The 12,761-nt window shown below is 36.6% G+C and overlaps 1 protein-coding gene across 1 annotated transcript; it reads left to right on the top strand.

Moving 5' to 3' along the window:
- Window positions 1-3,093: 3,093 nt before the first annotated feature.
- Window positions 3,094-12,405, top strand: LOC118270691 (cytochrome P450 4C1-like). Its single transcript, XM_050698198.1, has 10 exons — window positions 3,094-3,254; window positions 4,203-4,292; window positions 7,575-7,685; window positions 7,994-8,179; window positions 9,578-9,771; window positions 9,910-9,973; window positions 10,262-10,454; window positions 10,904-11,055; window positions 11,550-11,729; window positions 11,930-12,405. The coding sequence occupies exons 1-10, from the start codon at window positions 3,110-3,112 to the stop codon at window positions 12,085-12,087; spliced, it is 1,473 nt and encodes a 490-aa protein (XP_050554155.1). The 5' UTR covers window positions 3,094-3,109; the 3' UTR covers window positions 12,088-12,405.
- Window positions 12,406-12,761: the final 356 nt, after the last annotated feature.

Raw genomic sequence — 12,761 nt, 5'->3', positions numbered from 1 at the left:
AAATAGAGTCTCTCCCTCTCCATAAAGTCGACCAGCCGCTGGCCCCGATGGTTTCGCTGCCCATATCCAAATGGCCCTATTCTCAACTCATCGCTATTCCGTGTGCCCACCTTTGCATTGAAATCCCCCATCACAACGGTGAAGTGTGTTTCGGAGGAGTGTATGGCTTTTGAAATTTCCTCATACAGAGCCTCTACTTCGTCGTCACAATGTGTCGAGGTCGGCGCATATACCTGTATGACCTTCAGCGAATACCGGTTAGATATTCTGAGTATAAGGTACGCTACCCTGTTCGACACACTGTCGACCTCACACACGTTGTTGACGAGAGACTTGCGGACGAGAAATCCGACACCACCCTGGGATTTACGGTCTCCTTCCCGGAAGAAGAGCAAGTTGCCGGAATCTAGGATTATCGTATCCTGACCCTCTCTTCGGATTTCAGATAGTCCCAAGATGTCCCACCGCATTTTGCTCAATTCTTCCTCCAGCTCGACAATCTTCTCATCAGTCCGCAGTGTGCGGATGTTGTGCGTTGCCAGGGCCAAAGTTCGTCGGGGGTGGTAGCGCTTTCTCTGCCGGGGATTCTTAGCACCCCCTGCTCCGCCGTTACCTGATCCGCTACCTAGATCAGGAATAGCGGAGCTGCCGGGGACTGGGGGCCGTATAATTATGTTGTCGCTCATAGTGAAAGGGGGGGGGTTGCCATAATCCCCACGCTTGGCAGGCGGCTTGGGGATCGCAGTTAGGTCACCGATAAATTTTGAGAATGCTGCTGCCCATTCCTCGGTGGCTGGTCGCAGTTTTAGGACGTACCCGGGGACGTACCGGTGACCTCTATCTTGTGAGATTCACATTGACAACTAAATAAAAATAATGAATGCACAGGATTACACCATAGTTAGATGTTTATTTATTCGTTTACAAGAACGGAACTACGGAATTATACTTGATTAGTAAATTATTCAGTAACACCAAGCCAATTCCGATGGGTGACGAAACAAACAACATCTTTACCTTGTTCTGTGTTTTAGGCTTATACTAGGGCTGGCAACTTCCAATCTTATCCTGATAATTATTCAGAGTTTGGACTCAGGCTCGACCGGATTGATACCACATGGTCTCACAGAAAACCGACGTGAAACAACGCTTGCGTTGTGTTTCGTTGTGTCGGTTACCATAGGCCCAATTCCCCCCTTCCCAATCTTCCCAATCTCCGATTCTCCAACAACCCTTAAATTCCTTACCCCCAAAAGGCTGGCAACGCAATTGTAACGCCTCTGGAGTTTCAAGTGTCCATGGGCGGCGTTTGCTTACCATCAGGTGAAACGTCTTCTGCTCATTTACCGCCGCGTTTCTTAAAAAAAAAAAAAACAATATTTGACCTCAAAACATCAGTTATGATTAAACCAAAGTTCATCAAAACAATCAATGTTTATATTTTGTTGCTTAACACTCGTGTTACTCACTCATTCACATAAAATACGTCATCGAATCATAATACCAATCAAAGTTATACGAAAAAAATATTTACGTTGTTAATTTAAAGTCGTTAAAACCGTCATTTATGATTCGCTTTGATTTATTCGTACTAAATCATACCAATTACTCCATTATTAAAGTTTATGTTTCAAATCCAGTTTTGATGAACACGAGAGTCCAAAGTGTTTCTAAGCACGAAGTTCCTGTCAAACTGGATAGATGGCGTTGTGTATAAAAATTCACCTCGCTGACTTAAGTGAAATAATTATGTTTTAAAACCAACCTGGACAAAAGTTTAAGAGGCGAAAATAGTGAAATTACTTTACATTTTTATCGTCATCCTTTTTATCCCAGAAGGGATAGGCAGAGGTGCGTAATACCACTGTACAATGTACACCTACTTTTCACAATATGCCATAATGTCATATTGCATACCAAATGCTTTTGATATTTAAACATATCATATTATTCAATGCACAGAGAACATACATTGTCTAAGACACGTTCCCAAGTAATGCAGACAAACTAGTGACCCCGGAGCAACCATCGGACCATTATTTAACTCTTAATTAAAAGATAAATGCTCACTTTTCTATAACGTTGATGTCATAATGTCCTTTTTGTAGAAGGCGAGTAAAGGTGAGCTATTTAGTCCTAACCTCAGTAATTACAGTTTTATTGCAGGCACTAGAACCTTTAGACTAGCTTTGCTTCGTTGTTTTATTCATTAATTACTAATTCTGTTTCCCCTTTTAGGAAAGATGGGTATGCGTGTGAATGATTTTCCACCCTTAAAAAAGGCATTAAGTAATACAAGTCTTCCGTCAGTTAAATTATATCTCGAATCTATAAGAGGTGTATTTATCTAGGTCATGTCTACGTGGTGTGTTACTTATTCAAGTCGGAATGTCGAAAGGAACAAACTAATTAAAGTATATTTTAAAAATATGTAATAATCTACCCGATCCAGGAATGGCAGCACAAAACAAACAATCTTTCAAACAATTTTATTCATATCGTTGATTATTTTCCACCCATCACGTGCATAAATGTTAATTACACAATTTTATGTAATTATACTGCACTTGAAATTAAACTTACAGGAAATTAAATAGTGTAAAGTTAATATTTCACATACTAGCGGTTTGCTACAGCTTAACCTGAAGTGTCCCGATGTTTCGTATGTGTCAATTTTACCTTTCATATTAATCATCCTTCATCCTAACATAGATTAGATTTAAATTTCAGCCATAATCGTCCCACTGCAAGGCAAAGGCCTGCCTACCCTCCTTCCTTCCTAACATAAATATGACAATAATATAATAATGGTTTATATATAAACACGAAAAAAATGAGTACATATTGGTATATTGAATTTTAAATTGTTTGGATTTTTAATAGACTTTCAATGAACTGGCACATTAAAACAGGAGTTCCTCAGGGTTCCATCATTTCTAGTTAAAGGTTTTAAATCGTTTTGAATTATATTTTTTAATTCCAATCATAGATTTATTGGACGAACAGACAAGCAGTAATTTATTTTATAACAATAATCTCATAAGTATCAATTGTACGTATAAATATAGTAGTGCAGTTATATGCATAGAGCACTTATTGTTTAGCAGTCATGATTTTGGCAGTGCTTATTGTGTTATTCTGTGCGTTGCTCGCGTTATGGAACAAGATGAAGCCGCGAGGCCCATCGCCTCCAGTGTATCCTGGAGCGTTACCGATATTAGGGCACGCTCATCAATTGTACGGAGATCCTATATGTAAGTGAAGTTTTTGTGCGTATAATTGGATGCGATAACTTTTTGGGAAGATCTTCGATTGTAAGATAAAAACATGATAACAAACATATCTACAATATAAAAATATGTCGGGTTTTCCTTCCTGATGCTATAATTCGCACGAACCGATTTTCACGGTTTTTCATTCGTTGGAAAGATCTCAGACTCCGTGAGTTTTATATAACAGAATATTCAGGATGAATTTAAAAAGAAATGCAGGTCAATGGGGAAAATCACTGATGACAAAACGGAGTTCGCCGGGGTTTGCTAGTAAGATATAAGATTGTAACATAACTAGCTACTACTCACTTGAAGTAACAACACGTTATGAGTGCCTATGAGCCATCATACAAGGACTGCTCTAGTAGTTACCCAGTGATTTATAGTTTGATCAACAGTTTCAGAGTGCTTCTCTACCAAAGATGTGCTATGCTGTTTCTGTGGATGCGTTTGGCTTCCCCCAATCATATCCATTGATTAGCACTGGTGGAAACGAGCTAAGTTAAGCTATGATTTTTATGTGTGCTATGCATGGCTTCCTTACTATTGATAAACCGCATACTTGAGTTGCGGATCTTCTTAGTAAATTATAACTAACTACATAGCATACATAAGGCTTTAATACTAGTATTTGCATTACGATAGGCTGGAATAATAATTTTAACTGCTTTTCAATTGTTTACCTCTTTAGAAAAAAAAGGAAACCTCAAAATGTGTTATTTCTATAATAAATACTAAATTTTTTGTAATGGTCAGTTTAGTGATTTTTGCTTAAAAAATAACATATTATTTGTTAATTTTGGATTGGCAAAATCTTTTAAATTTGTATTGTTAGTAGAATATTTGATTTTGGTCCTGATTAGACTAAATCTGTATAGAGTATCATTGAATCTCAGGTTATAATTTATTACTTTTACTTATATTTTTCAGATTTTTGGACGATTCAAAAGAAAATGTATCAATTCAGTTTAGACAACGGTGGTGTCTCGGAGATAAGATTTGGCCCTCATTCTGTCTACAGTGAGTATTTTTTAGCATACTTATTTTTCTTCTCCTACTTAGATTTCGAAAAAAATATGTTATTCGACTCTAGTCTTTCCTCATACAATGTGTTTTACGTCTTCTTTTCTCAATAACTTCTTGTTTCACTTTTCAATATTTGACAATGATTAGCACGACTGCTTGATTTCAATTCCCTCGAATTTCATAATTTTTATTGTCAGCCCTGTATAAGGTGTCCTATAATTATCTGTCAAGGTTTTAATGGAGGGTAGTGTAGTGTTCGAAGATTACAATAGTGACGAAACCTACCTCGGACCTGTTAAATCAATTTGAGAACATAAAGAAGTTAATTAAACATTGACTCTACTCTGCATAAAGTGGTTCATAAATACGCACGATGCGATAAAAATATTTGCTATTACCTAATTGTTTTCATTGACGAAGCGACAGACACAATGAAAGAGATGGCTCTTTCATAACAAACTAAAGGGACAGTGAAAGAAATAGTTCTTTCATAGCAAACTAATACGTAGATTTTATGTATTAAAAAAAAACTCATAATCAATCATTTATATTTACTATTGTAATCTTCAAACACAACATCACTTTCCATTAAAGCCATGGCATACTTTTAAATTTCCTTATATTAAGTAACATCAAGGAACCTGTTGCGATAAGCACACCATAATACTCAACAGAGCCGCAAATTGCGACCCAACCTCTTGCTAACAAGACAGTTCTTAAATCTATAATCATTATTCTTGAGACGATTATAATACGCGACCTTCACGCGTGGACACCTTACTACAATAGTATATAAATAATTAATTGCTCTACACACGCACTGTGACATATAACATATATACATACATTCAGGATACATCTGTCTTCTATTGTAGTTGACTTTGGAATACTAAAGAACATGATTTGGGCCTGCTTTATAGTTTTATCCACATTAATCTTATATCTGTCATTCATCTCCATTATTAGGTAACTAAAAATAAAGATATATAACAAAGAGAATCTTCATCATGAGCAGCGTGATGGGAAAAAGCCTCTACTCACACGGAGATTAATCAATTTTACAATTGAATAGGCCATGTACTGGTCTCTGCCTATAGTGCACTTTACCAAATTTTTTGAATATTACTGCTCGCATAAAATCTTTTAACACCTTTTCCACATTAAATAAAACAGTGAATAAAACAGTGAAATAAAACAGTCCATATCGTAACAAACATATCCATACAAATCATAACATACATATCTCATATCAACATACATAACTTTTATATACATAAATAATAATCTAACTTTTTTATGTTTTATAAACTTGTAGCGCCATCTATTGGCACTTTGCATAATTATTATCTAATAAATTAATCTATTGAAATTTATTACAAATTGGAAGATTTTCGAATCGAAGGTCAGCATTGATGGTATATTAACGGAACGACCTTGATTGACCTTGATAGGCCATCAGTCTTTTAAGGTCGTGTGCTAATGTCCTCGTGATTATCACCTGTAGTAGGACATATAATACGATATTGTCTCATAGACCGATATTGCTTACCATAATGCTTGTTGTGCACTTTAAATTGACTAAACTGATCACCTGTTCTAATCATTAACCGTTTTTTATTTAAATATATTTTAATGTATATGTATAATTGAAATAACTTGCTTTTGCCTAATGTGCCGATCTGTATTAAGCAAGCGTGGTGATTAATGCTCAAACCTTCTCCGTGTGAGAAGATGCCTATGGTCAGCAGTGGTCACTTAAAGGCTTTTGATAATGATGATTAAAAATTCCTATAGCATAAAGGCACCATTAAATATAATAAATGACATTTCTAAGAATATATTATAATTACAAGGTGTAAGTTCAAAGAGCCAATTAAACAGTTTTTGCGTAATTACATCCTTCATAACACACTTTTATGTACGTGATTAGTAATTGTAACTAACCAGCTTCATGTATGTATGTATAGATTTAAGTGTGGGAGAGCCATTCTTCAGCACGAATGGCTCGACCAGAGTGATACCACGGCCTCAAAGGAAACCGACGTGAAACGCCGAAACTAATCTCCAGGATAATCGTTAGGCTATTTCTTCATAATCATAGTCAGCGTTTTGAAAATAAAAAGGCTTATACGTCCTGATCTGTAGCTACGGACTACCTAGCGGGCTTACCGGGGCTCTGGCTCGAAAAGCAGGACTAGGACTAGTAACGGGGTGGTTTTTAGTCAGTAACTGCCACACTCAGAGTCAGTTAATGGCTACTTAAGTCGTTCCTTAGTAAAACTTTAAAAAATTTCACTCTCAGAGACAGTTAATGGTCCTTTATCTTGCTTAAATGACATTTAAAGTTAAGTATGGCAAAACCTTTACTTAAGGTAGTTAATGGTCGATTATGACGTCCGCCATCTTTGTCGAACATATGTTTACACAAAATTGGTCATATTTTAATTTCTAGTTTCATTGTTTTAAGCGAAGATGTTTGATTTGGTAGACTTTATTGATTTTGTGGAATTTGCCAGAAGGAACAGAGAAGTCGGATCGTGGCGGTTTTCGAGAATTCCATGAGCGTTATAGATTCACCCCAGTATCCGTATAGTGTTATAAAATTGCCTTTACCGGCTCCTAATCTAAAGAAACCAACGAAATCAGTGTTATGGTGTTAATATAACACCAATTTTAAACAGAAGCCAAATGAAAACCAGATATACTGTGGATAAATGTTTTTGTATTTGGAAAAGAAGATTTCCTTGTCTTTAAGACGGACTGGGAATGGGTATGAAAGTGGAAACAATTGTAACTATCGTATTTGCATGTGCAACATTGCATAATATAGCATTATTGGTAGACGGTTTGGCGCCAATGAACTGTGTTGGTATGTCAGATACAAAATGATGTTACCGTTGTACTAATTAAAGAAAACACCAACAACAATGTGTTTTATGGTACAACATTCTTTGGATTGATAGGTTTCTATGTGTCCATATCAATTGTTGAATACGTAAAAATCTTCATAGAATAATCAATTGCAAACATTTATTTCAATCACAATTTAGATTATTTTTTCTTCTTATTCTGATTTAGCTTCATAAATAATAGAATACTTTAATCGCGACATATGTTTAGGTCTGAACTACAAAGCACTCAAATATAATCGGCAAAAATATCCTCGCTCTTTGCTCACCTTTATAACTTAGGAGTCAAGTATTATAAATTAGACGTACATCATTTTATGCCACAGTACACTTGAACTATGTAACTGTATGATCTATTTTTTTTCAGTGGTAACCGATCCAGATGACAGTCTAGTCATAGCCAACACGTGCCTCAACAAGCCATACTACTACGACTTTGCCAAAGAAATGTTCAACAGAGGACTCGTCACCGCCAGTTGTGAGTTAAAAATTACTTACCTACATTACTTTGTGTAATCCACAAATTGTTGTTTCGGATCTGGGCGTCATGCGTCTTCAAGTATTCAAGTATTTATTGCGTGAAATTGTATGTTTACGTGGGTGCGTTTACAAACATACAAGTTCACATACGGATTTTGTGACAAAATTCTAGTATGGAACAATGTTATTAAAAAAATCATTGGCAAGATGTGTATGAAAGATAGATAATTAAAAGGAGTATAGATTAGTAAACATTTTTTTTTTAATTTTGTTCGAAAGTTTTATTGTATGAAAAATGTGTTCCAGTAACAACATGGAAACCTCATCGACGACTGTTGTACCCAGCCTTTAATATGCAAGTCCTGGCCACATTCGTATCTGAATATAATACTCAAGCCCGGAATTTGGTCACTGCATTGAGTTCTGAAGTTGGAAAGGAACCGTTCAATGTGCGTCATTATTTGGTCAACCAACTGTTGAAAACTGTTTGTCGTAAGTATTTTTTTTTTTTTATATTAAAATAAGTCGGGTTTTCCTTCCTGATGCTATAACTCCAGAACACACGAAAGGCTATAAGGCTCCGGGAGGTTTATACCAAAGAAAATTCAGGAAAAATTCAAGAGAAAATCAGGAAAACAGTGAAAGTCATTGGCGGCGAAACGGAGTTCGCCGAGTTTGCTAGTTCTTTATAAACTTAAAACATGATTTAGTATTACTTATTATGTTATCACTTTACTCACGTAATTGTTAGACGAGGAACTCGACTAGTTTCAAGAAATGCTCATATTCATTAGCATAGTATACATATAGTATTCTGTGACCCACGACGCGGTTTTACGTCCACCAACGATACGAACCAAATACCTATGTAGTCGCTGGCGAACGAGTCCAACGTGTCGACGCGTGTCAAGAGACGCGCGCGCCAGAAAGTGCGTGTGATATCAGACAGAGGGCGCTATGGGTGCGAAACTCGAGTCGCCAGTGGCAGCGCGACAGTAAAACATACTTTAAATAACTAACGCACTTGTAACGCCTTGATTTGAGTATCCATGGGCGGCGGCGATTGCTTACAATCAGATGATCCTGGCCACATTCTATCTGAATGTAATACTCAAGCCCGGTTTGATCACTGCATTAAATTCTGAAGTTGGAAAGGAACCGAACGTGCGACATTATTTGGTTAACCAGTTATTGAATAACTGTCTGTCGTAAGTATTTTTTTTTTTTAATATAAAAATAAGACGGGTATTCCTATTGTGATGCTATAGTACGCAGAACACACGAACCGGTTTCCGGCGGTTTTGCATTAAAGTTTATACTCCGGGAGTTTTATAGCAATGAAACTTCATTGGAAAAATTCAAGAGAAAATCAGGAAAACAGCGTAAATCCATTGATGGCGAAACGAGTTCTATGCAAATAAACAAAACATGATTTAGTATTACTTATTATGTTATCAGTTTACTCACGTAATTGTTAGACGAGGAACTCGACTAGTTTCAAGAAATGCTTATATTCATTAGCAGTATCCTGCGACCCACGACGCGGTTTTACGTCGACCTACGATTTGAACCGAATATCTATGCAACCGCTGGCGAACGAGTCCAACGTGTCAACGCGCGTCAGAAAGTGCGCGTGATATCAGACAGAGGGCGCGATGGGTGCGAAACTCGAGTCGCCAGTGGCAGCGCGACAATAAAATATACTTTAAATAACTAACGCACTTGTAATGCCTGGTATTTTGAGTGTCCATGGGCGGCGGCGATTGCTTACGACTCATACTATGAAAAAAGATTTAAATTTAAATTAATTACGATAGACCTAAAAAGTAGACCTATTATATTGTGTGTATAGTACGCAGAGAAAAAATATTAAAGTTTTACCTTTTCCAGAAACTTCATTGGGATTAGAAACAAAAGACAAATCCATTGATGAAGACTATGCAAATGCCACGGAAGACCTCTTCATGATATTCGTAGAACGATTGAAGAAACTGTACTTGCATTTGCCTTGTTTATTCGCTTGGAGTTCTCTGAAGGCCAGACAGGATCAGCTGCTCAAAATCACGAATGATGCAATGTTTAGGGTATAAAATGATATATTTATACACTTTTAAATGAGATATGTAATTTATTCAATCAATACCTGCTTTAGACAAAATACGTATCATTTTTGTGTTGTTTTTTAAAGATTTAATGCTGACTTTCTCCAAATTTTCTTTCAGGTGATCGATAGACGAAAAGTGGAGTTCAAAGGCAATGAAGACAAAAACAAAACAGCTACTAGAGGTTGGTTGTATTTTTTTTTCATTTATTTATGAATTCTATTGGTCGATGTCATGGTGGCCTGGTGCTTTAATTAATAATCTAATTATTATAAGTTTGAAATCGCCAACCCGCATTGAGCAAGCGTGGTGATGAATGTTGAAGCCTTTTCCGTGCGAGAAGAGGCCTTTGGTTAGCAGTAGCCACTTAAAGGATTGTTAATATGTATGTGTGTGTGAATGGTCGATTAGTCCCAAAAACGATCACTAAGTGGTCCTATTTTATAAGTAGTCAAGTTATAATTGGTTTCAGATATTAAATTCAAGCCGCTACTTGATCAACTGCTAGAGCTATCAGACACACAAGATGCTCTATCGGACGCTGAGATTAGAGAACATTTGGACACTGTAGTGGCAGCTGCTTATGACACCACAGCTACGGCAGTTACATACGCACTGATATTATTAGGAACATATCCAGAAATACAAGACCGCGCTTATAAAGAGTAAGTAAGAATAAAGCTTTTCCTTTTTTTGTGGCATAAGTAAGCAAACGAGTAGACGGATCCCCTGATGCTAAGCAATTGCCGCCACCATTAGGCACCCGAAACACCAATAAAGTTTTTCTTATTTTTGTGGTATAAGCCGAAAAACAAGCAGACGCAGAACCGATCACCTAATGAGTATTAGGCCCATGGATACTCGAAACACCAGAGGCGTTACAAGTACATTGCCAGCCTTTAAGCCTTTAAAGGGTTAGAAATTTAAGGGTTGTTGGGAAATCGGGGATTTGGAAGGGTGGTAATTGGGCCTCCGGTAAACTCACTCACAAATCATAAGCGCTGTTTCACGTCGATTTTCTGTAAGGCCCAATTGGTGGTAGTGGTATCACTCCGGTCGAACCAGCCCATTTGTAGAAGCATGGCTCTCCCACACTTAAAATTATTATTTACAGAGTGCAAGCAGTACTTGGAGATGAAGATAAAGACTTATCCAAAGATGATCTGCAGAAGCTAGTGTATGTAGAAGCAGTTTTAAAAGAAAGTATGAGAATGTATCCATCAGTTCCTTGTGTAGCAAGAAGTATAGAAGCGGATGTAAAATTAAGTAAGTACAGTAACGTCACACCTTTTATCCCCAAAGGGGTAGGCAGAGGTGCATATGAGAGCACGTAATGTACCTGTACAATGTACACATTAGTGTTATAAGTCCCATGTAATAGGGGGTGAGCCTATTGTCATATACTGGGCGAATTTTTGCTCCGTACTACTAAGAAATTTTCGAAAAACGGAACGAAAAACTCGAAAAGCAATTATGTATTTTTTTATGGCAAAGATTGACAAAGGAGCAGACGGATCACGTGATGACAAATAATTAATTCCGCCCTTTTGTTAATTTAGAATATAGGTGGAAGAGAAAGGTTGGGTCACAGGGTGAAAGACAATGTAAGCGTCATTTTATGTCAGTTTTCTGTGAGGCCTTAGTATAACTGTGGTAAAGACTCGACCATATGTATGAAAGTTTGGCTCTCTCTCGTATACAATAACGATAATTAACACTCAAATAATTTTTAAAGTGCTTACATCAACTTTTTGTTGCAGAGAACTACACTCTACCAGCTGGTGCATCTTGCATGATATCAATTTATGGCCTGAATCACCATTCCATTTGGGGTGCTGATGTGGATCAGTTCAAACCGGAGCGATGGCTGGATCCATCCACTTTGCCAAACAATCCAAATGTTTTTTGTAGTTTCAGTTTAGGAAAACGCAATTGTTTAGGTAAGATACCATCCAATTAAAAAAAAATAGTAGGTAAGAGATTAATATTAACCTCTTGTCCGCCGATATATGAGACACAATAGAAAACAAATTGTGTATGGATCATGTTCCGGCTATACCAGGGGTTAATAGACAAAATATAAGACACGATGTGCTGTTATGCACTTTAAAAATACAATAAAATAAAACGTCCTTTACAGGTCGCCTATATGCGATGCTGGTGATGAAGACAATGTTAGCGCATGTACTTCGCAAGTTCCTGATAATCAGCGACATAAACAGCATCACAACACAATATGATATTCTAATAAAACCAGCTGATAACTCACAAATACGTTTAGAATTAAGATCGGGATAGAAAGATTTTATTTAGTACCAGCAAACTTTCAAAAGCGGCAAACTTCGTGGCGCCGCCAACATTTTGTTTTCACCTTTTAAACATTTTCTGGATTTCCACTAATAATTCATGACCAAAATTAGCCAAATCGGTCCAGCCGTTCCCGAGTTTTAGCAAGACTAATGAACAGCAACATTGATTTTATAACATAGATAAATAGTCAGAGTAGAATAAGGTGATTTCTTCAGTCATTTCGGCGTGTGCAATGTATTATTAGAACTTATGACGGGATATTTACCATGTTTATTTATTTTGATGAGCTTCCGATATTTCGGCACTGTTGCAAGCGCCATGATCATGGCGCTTGCGAAATAAATAAAGGAGGTAAATGTTCTGTCATAAGTTCTAAAAATTGTGTTAGTGACCATGTCAGTTTAAAAACTTGTGTCAATGTAATAAAATATTTGAAAATATTCATACCTTTATTAATTTTATTTCATTAAGTTTACAAAAACCGTATTTTAAATTATATTGCAGATAAGACATTTTAACCAGACAGGAAACATACCAACTATATCAGATTTCCCCATTTTATTATGGATCCATTAAAAATATAAAATATACGTCAACAGACCGAATTTTAATGTTTCTTTTTAAATTGTTTGTTAAAATTCGCAAGCAAAAAACATAGTTTT

The sequence above is a fragment of the Spodoptera frugiperda genome, chromosome 13, assembly GCF_023101765.2.
Source record: "Spodoptera frugiperda isolate SF20-4 chromosome 13, AGI-APGP_CSIRO_Sfru_2.0, whole genome shotgun sequence".
NCBI classification, from domain to species: Eukaryota; Metazoa; Arthropoda; class Insecta; order Lepidoptera; family Noctuidae; genus Spodoptera; species Spodoptera frugiperda.
This window is presented reverse-complemented; position numbering and strand designations above follow the sequence as displayed.

Coding starts and splice junctions, on each gene's coding strand:
- LOC118270691 (XM_050698198.1), top strand. CDS start 3,110: ATGATTTTGGCAGTGCTTATTGTGTTATTCTGTGCGTTGCTCGCGTTA. Junction 4,293..7,574: donor TGGCCCTCATTCTGTCTACA/GTGAGTATTTTT, acceptor ATTTTTTTTCAG/TGGTAACCGATCCAGATGAC. Junction 10,455..10,903: donor CAAGACCGCGCTTATAAAGA/GTAAGTAAGAAT, acceptor TATTATTTACAG/AGTGCAAGCAGTACTTGGAG.